Source organism: Haliotis rufescens, unplaced genomic scaffold (assembly GCF_023055435.1).
Source record: "Haliotis rufescens isolate VD_foot unplaced genomic scaffold, xgHalRufe1.0.p SCAF_23, whole genome shotgun sequence".
NCBI classification, from domain to species: domain Eukaryota; kingdom Metazoa; phylum Mollusca; class Gastropoda; order Lepetellida; family Haliotidae; genus Haliotis; species Haliotis rufescens.
The window spans coordinates 9416787-9441991 of NW_025963924.1; the positions used below are offsets into that span (position 1 = coordinate 9416787).

The following is a 25205-nucleotide window of genomic DNA, read 5'->3' on the forward strand; positions in this document are numbered from 1 at the left end:
TACATCACAGACTGTATGCTGTATGGGGTAGGTCGACTTTTTATACAGACTATATACTCTATAGAGTAGGTCGATACTACTTGTCAAAATACCTTTTGAAATCCAAACGTTTTTCCCACAGTGACAACCCAGAGACTGATATATACGGAGCCAATCTCTACAACCGCTACCTCAGAAAGAGACTCAAGTCCAAAGAGAAGCGCCTGTCCGCCCAGGCCGTGGTCAAGCAAGCCGTTGCCCACGCCAGCGGTCAACAGGTGTCCGACATGGAAGAAGATGACGATGACTCTTCCGAAGAGATGGAGATGCTGGAATCACAGTCGGAGGGAGAAGAGTTTGTTGATAACTTTGCCAAGTCGTGTGAAAGCATTCTTGTATGTACAGGTGTATATTGCACCGAGAGAGACTTTGCCACGTATGGCGGCAAGAGGCCATCTAATCACAATCACAGGGACTTTGTCATAGATCCGGAACTGAAACGGCCATGCAATGTCACTCAGAATGTACTAGAGGCAGTTCAAATGGTGTTCGAGAAAGAGGAATTCAATTGATGATGGCTCGAACAGTTAGGCAAGTTAGTGTGATGGTTGTTCAAGTATAGACCCAACACTGGTAGTTCCTGTGTGAGATTCTGTCACATGGCTGGTGATTTAAAGGGAAACTTGTCTTTGTAAAAGCTTGAATGTTTACTTTCTATTATTATTATTATTATTATTATTATTATTATTCCTTTTGAATCACCAGCCAGAATTTACCAGTGAAACATTGATAGTCTGGATGATGCTGTTCCCACTGAAAGGGTCTGCATCAGTCAGTATGGGGATCGATGATTCCTGACTGTGGGATGATGTCCTTTGTATATATGTAGATGTTCCCAACGGCACCGGAAACTATCTGTAAAACAGTGTCCAGATTAACAGGGTCTGAACTAAAGAGGTTTCACTGTATACAGTGGGATATTTGGTGAAGTAGTCTCTCATTATCTCAAGATTAACTTCTGTATGTTATCTCGAGGTAACTGTGCCTCTAAAATCCTATTTTTTTATATTTAATTTTTAAGTTGTTTACAATAGCTGCTGTTGGGCCTATATCTTACGTTATGAAAGAACTGCTGATTAAATAAGTACAAATAAAATATGTCCAAATTTTATTTTTTAATATTTTTTTAAGATTTTAGTTTTAAGATGAGGTGATTCTGTGATCCAGGTAATAAAATATATTTGGCCTTGTGTGAACCAGATTTGTGAGATGGAAGGGTTATCTCAATGTCACAGATTCTATTAATCTCGAGATAATGAGAGATCCACTTAAACTGAAGTGAAAATGAATCTCTTGCCCTCAAGAACCCAGTGGTGATAATGTTTGTGATAGATGATATTCTAATATATATTCATGCTACGTGTTATCATTCTACATGGATTTATTGATTTGAGACTTGTAACATTTGTTTTAAGGAAAATATGCAATTTTCTTTGAAATTTCATGAAATATTTTTAAAATGTTTTTTTTTCATTTGATTTTCTTTTTCTTTTAATATGTTATGTTTGTATTAATTTATGGATATTCCAGGTGTAGGATTAAGAATGGATGTAGTCTAATGGTTAAGTAAAATGTTATATAAATAATTGTTACTTGTCAAATACATACAGCAAGAATGTTTTACGAAGCATTGAGAACCTAATTCACAATGGAAACTTACATTCATGTTCTCTTTGGAGATCCTCAAAATTATCCTCCAACATGGGTCTCATATAATACAAAATAATATAAACAAACTCATTCCACTATAACCTGTCTCGGATGTCCATAGAACTTTATTCTTAAATTGCATTATTTTTGGTACTTGTGTTTCACATTGACCCAGTGACCCTGATTTAATAATGAATGTTTTTTCACAGCGATATTGTTATCAAGGAGGCAATTTTAGATTTTAATTTAATTGATGTTGGACCTGCAGTAGGCCTTTTTAAAAACCCGCAGTTGATGTGAAACACAGTGTTAAAAAATACTGCCATATTGCAAGGAGTCTAAGGAGGATCTGTACATATGCTCCAGGATAACTTGAGATAGATGGGTTCTATCTTTACCGATGTGGTTAGTGTTGGATTTGGTTGTTACAGTGCCTGTAGTATTTGTTAGAGAGATTGTGTGTTAGAGTCTGGCTGTGAAGGTGTAGACAATCTTTGTCAATAGAGTATGCACAAACCCATCTTTCCGAAGTAAGTGCATTAACTGATTGTAAAAGTCCAGTTTCCACCCTTGCCGAACTGGGCTGGAATTTGGAGTTACATTTTGGCTGGGTTAACGAGTTTATTCATTGTCCTATCAAAATTGCGGAACAAAATTGACACTGGATTCATAATCACCATGGCAACTGCCGTGCAGATTTCAGTCAATTGCAGGATTTGCCAAGCATGTGCACTGTCAACTTGGCATCGACAGATGTTTTCCAAATATTTCCATGTTTAAAATCTAGGTGCTCAAGTGATTAGATGTACTGCGAGAGGTAAAACCTGTTTTATCAAAATTAAGATGGTGATTATCAATCAGATCGTCTAGACTGGGCACCACCCTTTTGTTTCAAGCAAATGCAAGAGAAAGGATGGGTGAAATCTGATTGGTCAATACTAGTGACATAGAAGGGACATAACTCGTAACTGTCATTGGTAGCTCTACGATCGAGCCACAAAATTCCAGCCTAGTTCGGGAAGGGTGGAAACTGGACTTTTATAGTCAGTTAACGCCCTTACCTCAGGAAGATGGCACAAACCTCAGAGTGGTGAGTCATTAGGAGACTACTAGGAAGACGATAATTGTTAAGACATTCTGTAATATTTACAGAACACATTGTAGACTGGTGAACAGATGTTTCATGTCTTTCTCTGTATGTGATGTGTTTTTTTTATGCAACTCTGCATACTGTTTCATCTTCCATAACTTTTTACAAATATTTATTTATTAGGACAAAAATATTTTACCTGAGGACACAATAAACTAAATATCAGATGTTCTCTCATTTGATTGGTTGAAAAGTTTCGTCAAATGAGCATAACATCACTTAATTTTGGGGTCTAATCACCGTGTATGTATACATTTATTTATGGAACTACTTTTCACGACAGCATGTTCAAATGAAATTTTATGTTTATCCATTTAGCATTGTATCCTGCAAATCTTACAAAACTAAATGTTTATGTCATAAGTTATCAAATTTTTTTGGATATCATAAGTAAACAAAAAACAGAGTTCAATTTAGGGCCTCATCCATGAAACGAGAAAATATTTAGCAAGTGTCCAGACAAGGATACAGAAGGTAGTTACTGGAGGGCAGAAGTTATTGATTTGTTAGGTGTGAGGTCCTTGTTACGCTGATAATGATAATCTGATGTACATAACTCTGAGGTTATCTCAATTTATGAATGTAGAATGTTCGTGTGACTTTGTGTGAATTTGATGATAGATCAAGACATGCAACATGTTATATTTTAGCATCATCGGACCTCCTGTACAGAATATATTTTAACTCACAAATATTCCTACTGACTAATTTGCAGCAAGTAGAGTCTTGTGACGATACTCTAGCCAGTTGTGATTTACCGACATTCCCTTAGAACCATCGATTTAGGGCAATGAGCATTTGTGATATCTCGAAACAAACTTAAGTCAGAGGTTTTCCTCAAATTTGAGACATCTCAGCAAAATTAATTTCCTGAAACAGTTCAATTTTAAAATTAAACTCATTAAAAAAGCTGAAAAACTTGTGAGGTGACTTTTCTTGAGGCAAGATGGCTGCCAATAGTAGATGTCATCGCCAACTACATATATAACAAGATGGCTGCCAATAGTAGATGTCACGCCAACTACATATATTACAAGATGGCTGCCAATAGTAGATGTCACGCAAACTACATATATAGCAAGATGGCTGCCAATAGTAGATGTCACGCCAACTACATATATAACAAGATGGCTGCCAATAGTAGATGTCACGCAAACTACATATATAACAAGATGGCTGCCAATAGTAGATGTCACGCAAACTACATATATAACAAGATGGCTGCCAATAGTAGATGTCACGCAAACTACATATATAACAAGATGGCTGCCAATAGAAGATGTCATCGCCAACTACATACATAAAAAAGGTTTGAGAAATGCGACAGGGTTAGGAGCTCGAGTTCAATTCTCAAACTCAGTTAAACTTAAGTTTGTTTCGAGAAATCGAGATTTCGTCTACTGGATGCAGGCCCTCCACTGGAGGAGATCTGGTAGTCTTCACCATTAATTAAGCATGTAGTAATATGTTTCCTGATCCTCACAATGAAGGCACTGACTCTCTGTGTTCTTGAGAAAGAGTTGATATACATTTTTTAATGTGTGAACCTGGTTTGATCTGATAAGTTTTGTGTGAAAAAGTCGATAACCCCCGAACTTCCTTAAAAAAACAAAAACAGAACCGTCGACGACCTGGCCCTTTACCTTAACAATGTAATTCTTTATGAAGTTGTATGTAAACGTTGTGTTACTTTGGGGTCGACATAAAACGTGCTTCCATCTACGTGAGTTGATGAAACTGGAGCCTATATGCTTAGTTCCTGGTGAAGTGAATTGCCAATTACCCTTCTGCATGTACAGTTTAGAGGTTGTTGAAAATGTGTATTTTTATTAGTTTTTATTATAAAGAAGAAATATTTTATCCAACTATTATCATGTGCTCATCAATTTATGCTTATTGATATCATGGATTTACATTTGATTTAAGAATGAATAAAATACTGTATATATTTTAAGGCTTGAAATGTAGACTACAAAGGATTCTCACCTCACCAAGAATCCTCTGTCTGACACCTGTGTGCAAGGATTCTCATGGCAATTAGAATATGGGCCCTGTTCCTCAAAGTGATCTTGGGAGTATGGGAGTTACGATCGTCTTAGCGCTAAGATCGCTTTGTGGAATGGTGCCCTGGTCCTGTTCAATAAAGCAATCCTAGCGCTATGACTTTCAGAAGTCTATGTTAAAGTATGGGATTTACAATCGTCTTAGCACTAAGATCGCTTTGTAGATCTTGGGGGGTTAAGCTGGATTAGATACAACATCCAGGTTTGCAGAAACAATCAATTGTCAATCTATTAAAGAAGGAAAAATGAAAAACATTTAAAGAAATAAAGATACAGTCGGGCATTTATGATAAAATGATAGCTGATGTTTATTCATTTTATTCAGACTTCGCATTTATTTTATTATTACATCTCTACCTGTCATATAGTTGAAACCAGGGCAGCATTTCTGTGTCAGAAACCTCTTTGTCACTTAGCTCCATCAACCAATCACAGGCAGTGTAACATGTGGGATAGGGCTGGGATGAGTCCCAATTTACTACCTGGGGACACTGTAATGACATCTGTGAGGTTACTGGAGTGTCAGGATCCAGATTATAGGAGGTTTTACTGTAATGACATCTGTGAGGTTACTGGAGTGTCAGGATCCAGATTAGGGAGGTTTCACTGTAATGACATCTGTGAGGTTACTGGAGTGTCAGGATCCAGATTATAGGAGGTTTTACTGTAATGACATCTGTGAGGTTACTGGAGTGTCAGGATCCAGATTAGGGAGGTTTCACTGTAATGACATCTGTGAGGTTACTGGAGTGTCAGGATCCAGATTGAGAAGGTTTTACTGTAATGACATCTGTGAGGTTACTGGAGTGTCAGGATCCAGATTAAGGAGGTTTTACTGTAATGACATCTGTGAAGTAACTGGAGTGTCAGGATCCAGATTAAGGAGGTTTTACTGTAATGACATCTGTGAGGTTACTGGAGTGTCAGGATCCAGATAAGGGAGGTTTACCTGTAATGACATCTGTGAGGTTACTTGAGCGTTAGGATCCAGATTAGGGAGGTTTCACTGTAATGACATCTGTGAGGTTACTGGAGTGTCAGGATCCAGATTAAGGAGGTTTTACTGTAATGACATCTGTGAGGTTACTGGAGTGTCAGGATCCAGATTGAGGAGGTTTACCTGTAATGACATCTGTGAGGTTACTTGAGTGTTAGGATCCAGATTAGGGCGGTTTTACTGTAATGACATCTGTGAGGTTACTGGAGTGTCAGGATCCAGATTAAGGAGGTTTAACTGTAATGACATCTGTGAGGTTACTGGAGTGTCAGGATCCAGAATAGGGAGGTTTACCTGTAATGACATCTGTGAGGTTACTTGAGCGTTAGGATCCAGATTAGGGAGGTTTTACTGTAATGACATCTGTGAGGTTACAGAACAGCAGGGGGCGCCGCGATTCTCTGTGCAGAGTTGCGTCCCTTGGGCAGCCAGAAACCTATGATTGTTGGTTCGAATCCCGGTTCGCCCCGATTATGTTTCTAGGAATGTCAGCACCATACCCGTGCTCGTGGGTTTCACAGAAGTGGTAAACGTCTGAGACCTGCATCACTTCGGGCTTTCCTCCCACATGCTGACACGCCGCGATATAACTGGAATACTGTTAAACCCAACTCACTCACTACAGAACAGCAGAGACCCGATAATGTTATACAAAACAGTTTGTAATAATTACCCTGATTATCCTGAACAGGACGATAGTATTTTATGGTCTTGTTTAATATTCTGTTATTGATCTCAATCATAACCCAGTGTTTACATGTTGTTAAATTTTGTTTTAAAAAATCTTTTAAATTAAATAAGGATTTTTTAATACTGCAGGTACTCTACTACATCAGTTTGAAAATTCAAACTACATAAGGGTTTACTTTAAAACTTATCTAAATAAACATATCCATTTTATGAATTGACTGTAACAGTTATGGCATTTATGGAACATAAAAATCATTGTGAATTCTGTGCAAATCTGCATAGTTATTTTTAGCATTGTAGGAATCAATGTTCTTGAAGATTCTTCAACTGACGTTTGACACCAAATTGAAATTAGATTCATTCTTTCTTTGAAATATTGATGTCAAATGCCAGTGATAGAACATTAGGGACCAGTCATTTATTATGCTGTTTTGGGATTAGGATAGATTGAGATGGCAATAGGGGAGGATCTTAAAAATATAAATAATTACAATTTCAGGAAGGGTTACATACAGAATAAACAAAAACTATCACAATATTACAAAAAGGAAGAAAATAGTTTGCTTAGACAAAAAACATGTCTGGTCAGGTCTTTTTATAAGAAATGACTAGTCCCTTACAGGAAGTCCTGTTTGTGTGTGTATCAGGAAGTATTCTTGTTTACCAAAGATCATGTGTCCATCGAACAAATAAATATATAGTTTGCCATGTGAAAGTAAGTGCCTGTTGTTCTTCTGTTCCTGAGAACAGATCATAATGGATATGGCTAGCATACATACATACTGGGGAACCCTGCTTATCCAGATGGTGTTTGGTCTGGATTAATAAAATATGAATAACAATTATTTTCCCAACAGAAATTATTCTGGAATGTGATGTGTCCAGATTAACAGGTTCCGGATAAACAAGATTCATCTGTATTCTTCAGATTTATTCTAATTTTTGTTACATATGTATCATTATAGAGAATATAACTGTTTTTATAAATATTCTGTGTCATATACAATGTATAACTGTAGGGATTTTCTTAAAATATAGATTTATATTTTGTCTTTTGGGGGAATTTTGAAAAATTTGAAGCGAATATTATTTGTTAGAACAAATATTAACATGATGATTATTTGTTTACAAATTTTTTAGTTTGCTTGGGAATATTGAATAATCTGAATCAGGATAAATTCCTTATGGATTTATGTAACTGTGCAATGGGACAAACCCAGGCATTCCCCCTCCACCGCTAGCTGACACATGGAATACAACTCATATCAGGTTTCACAAAACAATCGTGTGAAATACGACACTCAATTTGCAAATGACACATATTTTAGTAATATATTACTAATTTATTGACCCAGCTTATCAGAGACAACAAGACTTGGTGCCGAATATGGAGTTGCCAAAATAATGACAAGAACAACTGTCAGGGTTGTTTTTAGGTTAATTTTATAAAAGATTACAACTTACATTAAAAATTGTTCAAAATGAGCATATTTTTAATCAAACTTCATTGAATTATTTATTTCTTGCATTTAGACAAGTTGATACTAAAGATGACATAATAATTCTGAAATAACCAAATCTTGTGTTTCATACATGTACATAGCAAGGTGTTTATACACTACTCAAAAGAAGTTAAGAAAGACCCGATTCTTCCATATGACTAGGGGTGGTCGGGTAGCCTAGTGGTTAAAGCGTTCGCTCGTCACGCCGAAGACCCGGGTTTGATTCCCGACATGGGTATAATGTGTGAAGCCCATTTCTGGTGTCCCCCGCCGTGATATTGCTGGAATATTGCCAAAAGCGGCGTAAAACCATACTCATTCACTCACTCACTCCATATGACTATAGTTAATGTGTCACGGCTGGTGGGAATTGCTACACACAGCCTTCAAACTGTGGGTGTTCCTTAACTTGTTTTGGGTGGTATATTTTCGTTTCTGATATATTGGGTCTGAATGTAGAGTTATATTGACACCTGTCAATCATATTATCACCCAATCATTACAAACTATATTATTTTCTTTGAGAAATGTATCAACCAATCATTCAGCATTATAAGCACATTGACACCTGTCTGTCAAGAAAATCATCCAATCATCTTCCACTGTTTATCTTGAACCACTCATTGTCTGTTTATAATGATACATGGACCAGTTATTTTAGATGAGTGTGTCTCCCTCACTTGTGTGTGTGTCATGGCTGACCATGGCAAGTGTCCTCCTAGCAAGTAAACTGTCATAACATGTGCTGCGTCTGTGTTGTTTGTATCTTACCCTCTTAGAAAGCCATGCAGTGACTTCCCTTAGTTATACCAGGATCAGCTTATTATGGTTTGAATAATAATAGCAGATTGATCCTTTTGGCCAGTCGGCCCAGTCAACAAAGCTTTTAGTTTAATGCTGCACTCACAAATATTCCAGCTATATGACGGCGGTCTGCAAATAATCTTCCTGGACCAGACAATCCAGTGATTGACATCATGAGCATTGATCTATGCAATTGTGATATGATGACATGAATTGTGTTTGTTTGTTGTTTAATAATTCCGCACTCAGCATTATTCCAGCTATATGATGGTGGTTTGTAAATAATCGAGCCTGGAGCAGATAATCCAGTGACTGCATCATGAGCAGCGATCTATGCACTTGGGAAATGATGAATTGTGTTTGTTTGTGTGTTTGTTGTTAACATTGCACCCAGTAATAGTCTATCTATATGAGAACGGTCTATAAATAATCAATGACATGAATCAACCAAGTCAGCAAACATGACCACAAAATCCCGTTAGTTGCTTCAACAAGCATGGGTTGCTGAAGACCAATTCTCACCCAGATCTGACCGCCACCGTGGTCAAGTGGTAGAGCGTTGCCCAGAGAACAGAAGACCACGTCATACTAAAAGACGTTAAAAGATGGTACTTGTTGTTACCCTGTCTGATGCTTGGCATTAAGGGGCTAAAACAAGGACTGGTCAGCTCGGAGTCAGTATACTGTGTCTGAGTAGGGTATTCATGTTAAACTGCGGCATGGTATCTCAGTGGGCAAGCACTATAAATCGGCATCAGTCCGGACTGGTAGAAGCAGCCACACACACACACACATGCATGAACGTCGCTATTTAAGAGCAATAATCTTGAGACCTGTGAAGATCCGGGGTAGAATATATCTTCAGCAACCCATGCTTGCCGTAAGATGCGACTATGCTTGTCATAAGAGGCAGCTAACGGGATCGGGCGATCAGACTCTCTGCCTTGGTTGATGCATGTCAGCGTATTCCAATTGCGTGGATTGATGCTCATGATGTCAATCACTGGATTGTCTGGTCCAGACTCGATTTTTTACAGACCGCTATCATATAGCTGGAATATTGCTGAGTGTGGCAGTATTAAACAACAAAGAAAAGAAACAAACTTCAATAATCCCCATTTCCCCTCACCTTACCCAGATCTTCACGAGGCCTAAAACCAGCGGATACAGAGGATTTCACAACCAGGTTTGAAGCAGTGACAAGTATGAAAGTAGATCAGATAGATTCTTTTTCGGTTATCTGAAGGGCACAAGAAGTAGTAGTGATAAGACAACCTCTGGACACAAAGTCTCACAATTACAGCTCCAGGTTCACCTCGATCTACATGGATTGCACTTTCTAGGTCAGGAAATGCATCATACATATATTTTTGAGAATATAATAATAATAATGATAATGATGATAAGAAGTGCATTTATAATGCGCCAGTTTCCATTCACCAAGTGGATGCTCATAGCGCTACACTATTATTACCCCGGTCAATGGATCAGTGAGCACTCGATTTTCATTCTCAACTCCCTGGGGAGTATACAACCCAAGCTGCCTGGGAGACGCTACAGAGAGGACATTCTGCTTACTGATTCTGTTATAAATGTGAATAAACAATGAGCTGTTAATTATGCCAGTCCATGCAGTTCAGGATTAATACAATATTATTCTGTATTACCGTATTCGACGTAATAAGCGCCCAGGGCGCTCTAAAAATTAGAAATAGGGGGCTCTTATAAGAATGTTATTTTGGTGGAAAAAAACAGAGTTGAAAGATAAATTTCATGGTTTATGCTGACAGCCTGAAATGTTTATGTACGACAGATATATTTTTCCAGAATTAAATGCCCATAGTTAAGGGTGCGTAAAACACACGAGTGCATATTATACGCAAATAAATAAGTCTTGTGTACATTGATCACTCGGAAGGGGTGCTGATTGGGACTGTTCAATAGCCAATATCTTAGCAAATGTCGCCCTGGGCGCTTATTAGAGCGGGGCGCTTATTACGTCGAATACAGTAATTCTCTGTTTGTACAGATTATCAATCGCACAAATTCAAGTCCTTTTCAAGCCTGTAGGAACCTTATAATTATCTTGAATGACCAACTTCCTGTTTAGTTGAAGCCTTGGAACCACTAACCACTAAACAACCCACCACCCTCCTTGAAGACATTACATCAAGCTAAAGAATGAGTGGGGACCTCAACAGTTTCATTAGTCCTGCGCCACTGTGGAGTGAGTGAGTTTGGTTTTACGTCGCTTTTAGCAATATTCCAGCAATATCCTGTTGTGGGGGGGGGGGACACCAGAAATGGGCTTCAGACATTGTACCCATGTAGGCAACTGAACCTGGGTCTTCAGCATGGCAAGTAAACCTTTTAACCACTATGCTACCCTACGGCCCCCATTACTGTGGAGACCCGTGAAGATCCGGGTAAAATAGGTCATAAGCAACCCATTCTTGATGTAAAAGGCAAATATGTTTGTTGTAAGAGGCGACTAACGGGATCGGGTGGTCAGGCTCGCTGACTTGGTTGATGCATGTCATTGATCCCAATTGCGTTGATTGATGATCATGATATCAATCACTGGATTGTCTGGTCCAGACTCGATTATTTACAGACCGCCGTCATACAGCTGGAATATTGCTGAGTGCGGCGTAAAACAACAAACCAACCAACCAACCAACATTATTGTGGAATAAATACTAAAAACAACAAGAAGTCTGCGCAAGTCTAGATCAAACCAAACCAAGTCTAGTTTCCTTGATTCCTCAGCAGAGGATAAAAGGTTCTTTTGAAAAAAATAAATAACTATTATTTTAAAGAAATGTATTCCTAGACTAAGGAAGCTTCATAAAAAATAAGAGTATGAGACTCCATTTTCATAAAATTCCATAATGTACTTTAACATTTATCATTAACAATTATGTTATCTTATGACAAAAGTATTTCTATCACATGATTTTCTCTTCTTGCATCAAAACATGCTTGTTTATCTAGGTCAACTTAAGACAAACACAGACGACCTTTTAGTCCATACTACACAGGTCATTGACCTTGGTGCCTTGACCTACTTCTGTAAACATGCCAGACAAGAGAACTGGGTGACACAGGAGTTGAGAATAACCTTTTACAATGAGAACCAGCACAAACACCTACCAACCTTCAGTGCACTCTACTCTGAAATAAGTACGTCTTTATTAGTCACCCTTCAATACTTGAGACGTCACTAGCCAACATGTAGTGTTCAGTAAATAAACACTGATTTTTAACAAAACATTGTCATTTTTTGTTTTCATATATACATTTGTTTTTGCAAATATACCATATCCAATATGAAGATTATAATATTACCCCGTGCACATTTCATATTCAGTTTATGAGGTGCTCTGTTTTAATAAGCATATCATTCAAATTTTCAAGTGTCACACAGACGCTTAAGTGTGTGATTTTTAGAAATTGATAAGAAGTGAGTGAGTGAGTATGGTTTTACGCTGTAATATTCCAGTAATATCACGGCGGGGGACACCAGTAATGGGTTTCACACATTGTACCCATGTCGGGATTTGAACCCGGGTCTTCGGCGGGCTGCGTGAACACTTTAACCACTAGGCTGCCCCAGTTGATAAGTAACAGTAAAGTCGTGATATATTCTATGATGATGCGAGTCATTCTTGTTTGACAACTATATGGATCTATACCATACATCACATTATAATAGAAAAAAGAAGTTGTCATCAATAATACATCTTGTCTTTACAAGAAATCGCATCAATAATACATCTTGTCTTTACAAGAAATCGCATCAATAATACATCTTGTCTTTACAAGAAATCGCATCAATAATACATCTTGTCTTTACAAGAAATCGCATCAATAATACATCTTGTCTTTACAAGAAGTTGTCATCAATTATACATCTTGTCTTTACAAGAAGTTGTCATCAATAATACATCTTGTCTTTACAAGAAGTTGTCATCAATAATACATCTTGTCTTTACAAGAAATCGCATCAATAATACATCTTGTCTTTACAAGAAATCGCATCAATAATACATCTTATCTTTACAAGAAATCGCATCAATAATACATCTTGTCTTTACAAGAAGTTGTCATCAATAATACATCTTATCTTTACAAGAAATCGCATCAATAATACATCTTGTCTTTACAAGAAGTTGTCATCAATAATACATCTTGTCTTTACAAGAAATCGCATCAATAATACATCTTGTCTTTACAAGAAGTTGTCATCAATAATACATCTTGTCTTTACAAGAAGTTGTCATCAATAATACATCTTGTCTTTACTACCACAGATGTTGTTCTCATCAGAATATAATTACCATGAAGCTGTATTCAGTGTGAGTGTGTATTGTTTTACGCTGCTTTTAGCAATATTCCAGCAGCAATATCTATGACACCATTAATAGACTTCACACATTGCACCCATGTGGGGAATCGAACCCGGATCTTCGACGTGACAAGCGAACGCTTTAACCAATAGGCTACCCCACTATCCCAGATGAATTAAGAAATCAAACCAAGTAGAAGAAATACCTTGAAACTCCCACTTGAAACACCCAACAAATAACAAAGCATTACAATCATTTGCTGACTTATTGGGTTTATTTTGTAAAATGGTCATGAATAAATGATTCTGTTTCTTGAGGATATATACAAGATGTCATGATATGTACAATGAAGCCATGGATCACACCTGGAATATGAACACATGCAGTATGTAACTATAGCAACTGACATATTTACATAATGAGAATGGTACCTCATATATACAGTGATACACAATGAATGGACATAAAAAACAACGGACAGATTTGAAAAGTATGACATGGTAATGCCCCATCATAGAAAAAGTAACTTTTCGAGTGAGTGAGTGAGTGAGTGAGTGAGTGAGTTGGGTTTAACGCCGCTTTTAACAGTATTATTCCAGTTATATCACGGCGTGTCAGCTTAATGTGGGAGGAAAGCCACTTCGGTGAAACCCACGAGCACGGGTATGGTGCTGACAAACCTAGAAACATAATCGAGGCGAACCGGGATTCGAACCAACGATCATAGGTTTCTGGCATGCCCAAGGGACGCAACTCTGCACAGCGAAACGCTCCGCCTTAGAGGACTGGGCCACCCGTTTCCCTGTAACTTTTCGACACAATACTATCCATCTGCATACAGTGAAACCCATTTAATCATGACATCATCATTCCACTTAGATTTGTCTGCATTAACCAATGTCCAAACTCTTGTCATTGTAAAAGAGCAGTACATTTAATATATGTAGACATTCCAAACCGAACCGTCCAGATAGTGGAGGTTCCTGTCTATGGAGGGTCCAGACTAACAAGGGTTTCACTGCATCATCTTACAAGATCAGTCTGATGATTCTCAAAGTGTTTTAACACTTTACAAAGCAGTATTTCAGTTATATCACAGGGTCACCAGCAGGTCAGCTTCATCAAGTTGACATGGGAGGAAGCCCACAGTGGTTCAGGTCAAGGTCATTTACCATTTTGGTGAAGCCAACAAGCATGGGTGGTGAACATGGTATGGAGAATGATGTTACACAACGTCCACACCACTTTTAGCACAATTTCAACAACATGATGGTAAGGACACCAAGAATTACCCATATGACAAGGCCACAAATTAACCACCAGAAACCTGTCCGCACACAGATCATAGCGCTACGACGATCGTAACTCCCATACGTTAACGACTTAGGATAGACGTAGCTGAGGTCACTTTGTCGAACGGGGCCCTGGACCCTGTTCCATATAAAAGCGATAATACGCTACGACAGTCGTAAGTTTATGTTAATGTATGGAAGTTATGATCAGCGGTCTGTAATAATCCATTCTGAAGCACACAAGCCAGTGAAACGCACTTGGCATGCATCAACCAAATCAGCAAGACTGACCACCCAATCCTGTTATTCGCCTATTACGACAAGCATGGGTTGCTGAAGACAACAACCAAATCAGCAAGGCCGATCACCAAATCCCGTTAGTCGCCTATTACGACAAGCATGGGTTGCTGAAGACAACAACGAAATCAGCAAGGCCGATCACCCAAACCCGTTAGTCGCCTATTACGACTAGCATGGGTTGCTGAAGACAAATGTAACATGTATCTTCATGGTGGTTGTGACTTGTGAACTCGTACTAATAAATATGTTACATGTGTCACTAGCAAATAAGCCTTTGGTAGAGTAGAACACCATTCAGCTTGTACAAACCAATGCATGCTGGTGACAGATGCACTTGTGGTGAGTCAGGCTACAGCTGTCTGTAAGGGAAGTTACTGTCGGGACAAACTACTCTCCATACAAGACACAAGTGGGTGATTAACAGGCAGATGTTTAAATGCGAAGATGTTCATGGTGGTTTGAGATTGTCTTGTGGTGACGTCCTGAGCATGGTAGCCGGAGCAGCCTGTTGTCGGACACATCAGCAACCACTTTGTCACCAGCACTTTATGTGGTAATGGTTTGCGGAAACAGCACTACGGGTGGCTCCCCGGTCACACACCTAGCATCTGTCGCACACCCTCCTCCTCCTCAAGGAGACTCTCACTCGCGTACTTCTTCAGCAACTCCATCTTCTTCCGCATCACCAGCGCCTCCTCAATCTGAAACACACGGGCGGCTGTTTGATTGAGCAATTGATGTGTTGGTTGGTTGATTAGATGAGTGAGTGAGTGAGTGAGTGAGTGAGTGAGTGAGTGAGTGAGTGAGTGAGGGGGGTATGTGTGTTCTGGGTGAGTTAGTGAGTGAGTGGGTGGGTGGGTTGTTGAGTGAGTGAGTGAGTGAGTGAGTGAGTGAGTGAGTGAGTGAGTGGGGTATGTGTGTTCTGGGTGAGTTAGTGGGTGGGTGGGTTGTTGAGTGAGTGAGTGAGTGAGTGAGTGAGTGAGTGAGTGAGTGAGTGAGTGAGTGAGTGAGTGAGTGAGTGAGTGAGTGAGTGAGTGAGTGAGTGGGTGGGTGGGTGGGTGGGTGGGTGTGTGGGTGAGTGAGTGTGATCCTGTTGTATGTCAGCTCTCCTAAATCACAATATACAGACAAATCACTCCACTAGTGATACAGATCCAGTAAGGCAACACTTTGATTCACAATCACATATATGCAACAGGACACCTGCCATGTTAAGGAGATGACCAGGTGAGGACCGTGTTTCAGTCACGGTGAAACATCCAGGGAAGCCCCAGGAATGCAGGTCTTAGATGTTTACCACAAGCACAAGCTGAGTACTGACAAACCTGGAAACGTGATCAAGGTGAATCTGAGATTTGAACCTAAAATCATATGTTTCTGACAAGCCCCATTTTCCTGAGTTAACTGACTGTAAAAGTCCAGTTTCCACCCTTGCTGAACTTTGCTGCAATTTCGTGGTTTGATCGTAGTGCCACCAGTAGCGACTAAGAGTTATGTCCCTTCTATGTCCCTCCTATTGATCAATCAGATTCCACCTCTCATATCACTTGCATTTGATTCAAACCAAATGACGGTGCCCAGTCAGGATGCTATGATCGATAATCAGGATTTTTTTTTTGTAATAAAATGGGTCCTACCTCACGAAGTACATCAAATCTCTATAATACCAGCCCAGTTTGGCAAGTGTGGAAACTGGACTTATTAATCATAGGGTATGTTTATTTACCCCAAAAGGTCCATATGGTTTGAATACTTGTAACATTTGCATTATGTCTGGACTATTCAAAAACATATTTCTTACAAAATACATCTTGACCATTTTGCCAGTAGTGGGGGGCGTTTAAGGCATGACTCAGCACTTTTCCTGAAGGTGACAGCATGTTTTCAGTTAACTCCCTTGCCTCGGGAAGATGGACAAGCCCAAGGGAGGCTACTCTGCTCAGTTAATGGCAGTGCTCTACACAACTGGGCATCATATGCCCCTGCATGAACGATGGCAGGAGTGAGTGAGTGAATTGGCTTTAACGTTGCTTTGAACAATATTCCAGTCATATCACAACATGTCAGCTTAATGTAGGGGGAAAGCTTCAGGTGATGCAGGTCTCAGATGTTTTCCCCTTTGGTGAAGCCCACAAACCAATGTGCTGACAAACCTAGAAACATGCATGCCAAAGGGAGATAACTCTGACAGCGAATTGAAGCCCTTTAGACGACATGGCCACCCGAACCACCAAACGATCCTTGAAGGACCAACAATGTAACACCCAGATGCCAGAAACATGGCATGATTCAAACAAAGGGAGATAATCTGCTAACCTCTTTTTGGGATGGCACTGGGACGTGGGCAATAAAGTGTTCAGCAGTTTCTTCTGCTTTCTGGGTTTCTGTGATTTCTTCTTCAATCTGGTAAATAAACAAAAATAAATATACAGTCACTAAATATGCAAGATTTGATTTAACAGTTTCATACACCTTGTTTGTTTGTTTGTTTGTTGTTTAATGCCTCACTCGGCAATATTCAAGCATATGACGGCAATCTGTAAATAACCAAGTCTGGCAAGAAAATCCAGTGATTGACATCATGATCAACGATCCATGCAATTGGCATACGATGACATGCATCAACCAAATGAGCAAGCCTGACCACCCGATCCTGTAAGTCGCCCATTACAACAAGCATAGTCGCCTTTAACAGAAAGCATGGGTAGCTGAAGGCCTACTCTAACCCAGATCTTCACAGGTCTCAATAATGATTGAATTCTCTCCAAAGAAGTTTTTAGTATTGAGAAAGATCTATTGAACGGTTAAAGTAAACTTGCCCAGTAACTCAAAACTCTCATGGAAAAACTTCTACCATAACTTTCCTGTTGCATACACTTGTATGCTCAAGTGAGTGTGTGAGTTGGGTTTAACGCCGCTTTTAACAGTATTCCAGTCATATCACGGCGTGTCAGCTTAATGTGGGAGGAAAGCCCCAAGTGATGCAGGTCTTAGACGTTTACCAGTTCGGTGAAACCCACGAGCACGGGTATGGTGCGGACAAACCTAGAAACATAATCGGGGCGAACCGGGATTCGAACCCACAATCATAGGTTTCTGGCGTGCTCTGCACAGCTAATTGCGGCGCCTTAGACGACTGGGCCACCCGTGCCCCCTTGTATGCTCAAGGTGTCAGTGTCCAACCTCAGTGCCTTGCGAGTGTTGGGATCTTTATGAAGAGTAACAACCCTTATAAACCGCCAGTGACGTCATCCCATTGTTCCCCAGACAGGTTAAATCTCATAAACAGGGATGTTGTCATATCCCCGGGATTTTCTATAATATCACCAGGATTTTCTATAATATCCTGGGGATTTTATTAATACAATTCCATTTATATTGTAACATATGAAGGTCTCTCGCAAGAAATTTATTTTGAATTTGAACACAATGTAATGAAAAGTAGAATCAAATGACAAACGTTATCTTTATATTCCCGCGAATCGAACACGCAACTTTCGTATCTGTAGCCCAGTGAGTGTACCACTGGGCTACAGAAGTGCTGATAAATCGCAATGCTTTTAAAAATGTCTGTTTCAAGCACCCGTACACCAGCAACAGATATTTTACACCCGTTTCCTAACATTCATGGAAAGTATGTTTAAACATAAAAATGTTGATAAGTGTTTCTTTTTCTCGGTTTATAAGTTTGATAAAACACTTCACTTAGCTTTTTATGAGACGTAAACCTGAATCCAAGGGATGAAACTGACGCCCCTGGGTTTCATCCCTTGGATTCGGGTTTAAATCTCATGAACACCCTCTGATGTGTTTATCCTACACATAGAAACAATGTACATATCATACCCTAGCGGTCTAATGGCGAGATATGTTCACTAAGTGATAAGGTCAGAGAGTCAGTGACTGCTGCCGTGTGACATGGAGAACATGTCGTCGTTGTCCTGACGACCTACAACACACCCTCCCTGCCTCACCTCCTCTGGCAGGTAGATTTCCTCCTCGGTTTCCATGGCATCCTCCTCCACCACTTCCCCGCGACTGATCTTCTCCTGCTGCTCCTTCCAGTCCCTCACTTTCTTGGCCACACCTGGCCGGACAAACAACAACCACCTGCATTCACCGAGGACAACTGTACACGTGTCTTAACATTTACCCTGTGTTCAAAATGTACTGTATTTGACATCATAAGTGCCCTGGGCATAAATGTACATAGGAGGGGTGCTCATTGAAACCATCCACAATATATGAAATTTATTTGAGATTGAATGGTATAGAAAGGCCTTGTTCAAATGTTGAAGAAAACCAAAACATTTTTGATTATAGTTACTAGGAAATTATATACCCCTTCTACACTGCAGCTTTATTTGTAACCACCTCTACAGTGCTGCGTTTTTTTGTACACCCCCCCTCTACACTGTTGCGTTTTTTGTAACCCCCCTCCACACTGCTGCGTTTTTTGTAACCCCCTCTTCAGCGCTGTGCTGCATTTTTGTAACCCCTTCTACACTGCAGCTTTTTTTGTACCTCCCCTCTACAGTGTTGCGTTTTTGTAACCCCTTCTACAGTGTTGCACTTTTTGTACCCCTTCTACATTGTTGTGTTTTTGTAACCCCTTCTACACTGCAGCTTTTTTTGTAACCCCTTCTACACTGTTGTGTTTTTTTTGTAACCCCCTCTACAGTGCTGCGTTTGTGTAACCCTTGCTACACCGCTGCGTTTTTGGTAAACAATCTACAGAATACACAAGAAAATACAGACTGTCCGTTAAATATTTGGGCTTAGTATTGGGCGCCAATATAGATTACTTACAGACTGGTCTAGAAGTTGGTCTGGGTGCTTACTGGAGTGGGATGCTTAATACAACAAACACGGTAAGTTATCAGCCCCACACATGGTGTTTCAATGACTGACAGATTGCTGGGGCTGCCAGACTGCCCAAATGTAGTCCCCTGTAAGGGAAGCAGCCGATGTGATGCTGATATCTACCTTGCTTTTCTATTTCCTGCTCCTGGGGGATAAGTATCCCATCATCCTCATCTCGGTAACCATAGTAATCAGCATCTATATCCTTCATTAGCTCTGCTCTGGTCTTCCGAGGCTGGGGCGGAGCTGTAATATGTTACCATGGTTACAGAGATTGTAAGACCATGCAATTAGTTCAACTCTACAATTTGTCCTAAAGTTCTATAACTTCTGAGTTACAATATTAGATTTCCATTGATGTACTGAAGAAAACAACACATTTGTTAATATTTTTTCTCATTCGAGTATCAATGCATATCATATTGTAAATTCTATGGTTCTAACCATGAAGTGATGATTGAGAGAGTGAGTTTGGTTATACAATCTGTCCGCAGAGAGAGTGGAAGGTCAGTGGTTCAATCCCTGGCTGTGTCATACAAAGATGGTACTTGTTGTTACCCTGCCTGGAGATCAGCATCAAGGGGATAAAACAAGGTTTGGTTGGCTTGGAGTCAGCATAATGTGTCTGAGTAGGGAAAAACTGAGGCATGGTATCTCAGTTGTCTAGCACCATAAAACTGGCATTAGTCCAGACTAGTGCAAGCAGCCACAAAATATATGTGCAATAATTTTAACCAATTCAACCTCATCTCAACCCACAACTGTATAGTACTTGTTGTATAAGTAAAATATGTTGTAGAATGGACTAGTGACCCCTTGACTGAATAAACCTCCCTGTCATTACAAACTTCCATTAAACTGAATTGAACCATGAAGCTGGAAAAAAAAATCTTACGTTCTTGTTCAAATAATTCTCGAACACCTGGCAAATCCTTGGCTGCTCCAAAATATCTGGAAGAAGATTCAATAGATCCTTATACCCTAAGAGATGCAGTATACATTAATATACATCAATGTTATCATTCAACAGTCTCTGCAACACATATTATTTGCATTCATTAAACAAGTAGGAATAAGGATGAGTGAGTGAGTGAGTGAGTGAGTGAGTGGGCCATGTTTAAGGACACAATCTGCAATCATGAAAGCTTGTAACAAATCAAGTCCGAGCCAGGCAAACCAGTGACTACCAGTGACTACCAGAGCATGTTGAACAGTCCAAATGTCACGCACAACACACCAGCTTCTGAATTCTGACTTGGAAAAGACATGGTGACCTTGTGGAACTATTGGGAAATATGATAAAAGTTTTATCTCTTGTAATCATGATGATAAAAGTTTTGAAAATTTTACAATAAATTGTTTATATACTTATTAAGAACCTGGACCCCCTGATTCTCTGAATGGACCCCCTGGCTACTCACTTGTACCCTCTGTTGCCTGGGACCTCCTTCCCCTCATGGTCCAGCATCCTAGGACCAGTCCTCTGGAAACAAAATCAGTTTAAGATAAATATACTGAAACAATAAAAACGCATAATCAATTTTAACTAAAAAAATAATAATGTGTTTTTGCGCTTATTATTGCCATCTCCAAACACAACAAATGAGATTTGAACCTATACAAAGAACTTAATGTGATTTTTTGGACATTTTGCCAAATATTACAAAAAAAATCAAATTTGGTTATGAGTTTGTTATGAATTACGGAACAGATACTATGATATTATAAGCATTTTTTCATGACACAGGCTTTGGAATACTGACACACATTGAAAACACATAAATCATATTTAATACATCCTGGTGCTTGGAAAGTACTGGCTATTTCAGAGTTATGTTACTTGAAAAGGATCTTGTTTCTTCTAAAATACAAACTTTATTTAAACATGTCAAAGTGAAGGCTTCTCAGTGTATTAGTTGGTGGTAGGTTCAAGGTGTGACCTGCTGAACTATCACACTGAAACATCCTCCTCCTCATGTGCAAGCATCCCTGACCTGCAGTAGTGTGTGTACCTTGTAATCTGGACCCCCCAGCTCCTTGATGCGGTCCTCCCAGTGACCCTTCTCCCTCAGCAGCTTGTTGATCTCATCATTCAGATCTCGCAGCTTGAACTCCCCCAGACCAGCTGGAACACAACAACATCAAGTTACCCACCAATAGCATACTAATCTTCTTGTACTTCGGGGCATTTTTTATCTTATAAGTATCCAAATGTTTTGAGTTTCCATGTTTGAGCATGGTTGAGGTTGCAGCAGATTTTTACAATCAGAATGCACCCACTAAGTCACCTCATACCTTCTCAGTCTGTGCCAGAATCTTGCTCTAATTTCTAAGCATTATTTTCAGTAGAATTTAGTGTTGTTGTATGGACCATTGTTAGCAGACCGAACCAGATTTTACTAGACTCAGGCCTCAGACTAGTGGTTAAAGACGCAGACTGCCATCGTTGTGATTATGAAATTAACATCCAAGCCCACTCACATTACATCAATACTCTCAGACAATCAGTGCATCAATGGAACAGCCCCTGACTACCACTGTGAACGTCTAAATGTTTTCACCCTCAAGACTCCATACTGTTCCACGACACAATCATCAGCAATGATAATGCTCTTGCCGCTACATCTGGGTGGTCTGTACATCATGTACGTAATCAGGCCCGGACCAGGCCAACCTGTTCCTGTAGCCTACACCTGTACAGTACACCACTGGATAATCTTCATGATCACTTCAGTATTTTGTTCAACTGTCACAGGATTTACATATATTGTATTTGGCACACTTGGCAATATTCCAGCTTTATGACGGCGGCCTGTAAATAATCGTGTCTGGGCCAGACGATCATGTGATTGACATTATGAGCAACAATCCATGTTGTCGGGGTACAATGACATGCAATCAACCAATTAGCCTGACCTCCTGATCCACCAAGTTGCCTCTTCCGACCAGCATTGGTTGCTGGGGACCTATACTAACCCACAATGCCACTGGGGTTTGTCTTGTCCTGTGCTTCACAAACTATTGTCATACAGCTGTAATCTTGTGACCATGGTGCAAACCTCACTCACTCACTCACTCATTCTTCAACTTACCATTCTGGATTTGGGCCACCTTCCTTGATATTTCCCCTATGATCTGCCGGCGCCATTTCTCAGCCTTACTCACGTCCTCACAGTCAGAGGCCAAATACGGACGTCTTTCCTGGCAAAGACAATATACAGACACAGTCAGAGGCCAAATACGGACGTCTTGCCTAGCAAGGACAATATACAGACACAGTCAGAGGCCAAATACGGACGTCTTTCCTAGCAAGGACAATATACAGACACAGTCAGAGGCCAAATACGGACGTCTTTCCTGGCAAAGACAATATACAGACACAGTCAGAGGCCAAATACGGACGTCTTTCCTAGCAAGGACAATATACAGACACAGTCAGAGGCCAAATACGGACGTCTTTCCTAGCAAGGACAATGTACAGACACAGTCAGAGGCCAAATATGGACGTCTTTCCTAGCAAGGACAATATACGTAAAATAATCAAGTCTACATTGTCCAGTGACTGACATCATGAACATCGATCCCACAAATGGGATATGGTGACATGCAACCAATCCAATCACCGAGTCAGACCACCCGAACAATGAAGTCGCCTCTTGTGACAACCATAGGCAACATTTGGAGAATTTCTTTCAATGTCAGATAAAAGTCAGTATGTTAAGAATGATAAGAACTTGGAAAAGGGGTCTTGCACATTTAATACTCTCAGCACGTTACCTTTTCTCTCGTTCCGTCTAAATGTGCCGCTCGCCATCTGGCAAGTGTTGTCCTGAAATTGAGGAGTATTATATAAGTGAAACTGGTTTTAAAAAAATACACCATTTATGCCATGTACATTTCGTAGACACTGGCCAATTATAATGATTGTGGGTCTGCACAAGAGCCAAATGGTACTGAGACAATTGTGATTGCCATGCTTGTATATGTGTACTATGTATACAATGTACAACATGGACATTATTAGGTATGAACAGTCAGGGTGTCCTCTTGAAAATGTGGGTTTTCAATTCCAACTACAAACTAAAGCTTTTCGCGTACAGAAGTGAGTGAGTGAGTGAGTTTGGTTTTACGCCGGTTTTAGCAATATTCCAGCAATATCACGGCGGGGGACACCAGAAATGGGCTTCACACATTGTACCCATGTCGGGAATCGAACCCGGGTCTTCGGCGTGACGAGCGAACGCTTTAACCACTAGGCTACCCGACCGCCCCCGTACAGAAGTGAATTCTCATAATGCTCATATTCTATAAACATAATATTATATAACTTTCCCCTGTATTCACCAAGTTTACAAATACATGCAAATAACTGGTACCTCATTAAAAAATTGGGGATATATCGTGATACTTTCGAGTATATAATTTCCAATTAATGACACCCCTATTGATATGTATTGGATTCTTTTAATGTTGGATATAGATGTTAGATGCAGAAATGATTGTCAGTAAAAACAATATACGCCATGTATCATGATGTACAATAGTACACACCTGACAGAACAGTAGAAGATAATATTGACATTGGTAACACAAAAAATCCCCAATGTTTTACCACAGTATATAACACTAAATACTTACATTGCCTTTTCACTATTACGTGCCTGTTAAAAAAAAAAACAAGAAAAAGTTTAACAAAACTACAATTTTAGAAATGACATCATCAGGAACATAATCATGATAATACTGTCATTGCAATATTCTGTTATATGATGGCGGACTGTAAATAATCAAGTCTGGAGCAGACACTTCGGTGATTGACATCATGAGCATCAATCTATGCAATTGTGATATGATGACATACATCAACCAAGTGAGCAAGCCTGAACACCCGATCCCATTAGTCGCCTCTTACGACAAGAATGGGTTGCTGAAGATGAGTTCTAACCTGGATCTTCACAGGTATCTGATGACAGTGAATGTCGACCAAACAGGTCAGGGATAACCATAGATTGATGTATAATTAATATGTCAGTCGAATTAAGCTACCCCAAACGATGTATCGCCATGTATTGCGCTTAATATCATAAAATGGGAATATTTTGGCATAGATTGTATATCTGACCTGGCAAACAATGGGTAGTTTTATAAAAAGGGATATGAAAGTCCTAATTAATATCATAAATGTTTTTGATTGAAGTAACTGTCAAATAAGTATGATTATGTCAACAACCGTTACAATCCTGGACTTAAAGTTGCATGTATTTTCAAAACTCAGAGCTTGATGTGTTTTATAGATAAAAACAGGAAAAAAGCTAGTGTTTGTGTACCTATATGGTAAGTAAAACTACTTTTAGTATTGACGATATTGCGTATGTTGATGTTTTCAAAGTGAATGTTACAATCCTGTTCTCATTACCATTTTTATGAAGAATCCACAGAGAATCAATGTGTACGGAAAACGTTTTCAGCTCTCAATGTTACAGGAAGTTGCTTCTTAACAGTCGAA

General features: G+C 39.5%; 2 protein-coding genes across 4 annotated transcripts in view; one reads left to right on the top strand and one right to left on the bottom strand.

Moving 5' to 3' along the window:
• Positions 1–8834, top strand: part of LOC124123537 (haloacid dehalogenase-like hydrolase domain-containing 5) — a 58920-nt gene extending 50086 nt beyond the window's left edge. For 2 of the 3 annotated variants that reach the window (XM_048401763.1, XM_048401764.1), the window contains exon 8: positions 122–8834. In XM_048401763.1, the coding sequence (XP_048257720.1) occupies positions 122–551 (430 nt within the window). In that variant the 3' untranslated portion in view covers positions 552–8834. The remainder of the gene's footprint in view (positions 1–121) is intronic. The other variant, XR_007222773.1, reaches the window with a different exon arrangement.
• A 5153-nt stretch (positions 8835–13987) lies between these two features.
• On the bottom strand, positions 13988–25200 carry LOC124123527 (pre-mRNA-splicing factor ISY1 homolog). Its single transcript, XM_046486696.2, has 11 exons — positions 25116–25200; positions 24338–24360; positions 23477–23528; positions 22792–22900; positions 21712–21824; positions 21121–21182; positions 20595–20650; positions 19823–19945; positions 18811–18923; positions 17153–17239; positions 13988–15537 (listed from the first exon to the last, which is right to left on the bottom strand). Exons 1-11 carry the CDS (start codon positions 25116–25118, stop codon positions 15430–15432), a joined length of 849 nt encoding a protein of 282 aa, XP_046342652.1. The 5' UTR covers positions 25119–25200; the 3' UTR covers positions 13988–15429.
• Positions 25201–25205: the final 5 nt, after the last annotated feature.

Bases quoted from the DNA above. Each gene is read 5' to 3' on its own strand.
- LOC124123527 (XM_046486696.2), bottom strand. The intron at 21,183-21,711 runs GTACACACACTA...TTTTGTTTCCAG, and splicing joins TGGGGGGTCCAGATTACAAG to AGGACTGGTCCTAGGATGCT. The intron at 17,240-18,810 runs GTGAGGCAGGGA...TTTATTTACCAG, and splicing joins AAATCTACCTGCCAGAGGAG to ATTGAAGAAGAAATCACAGA.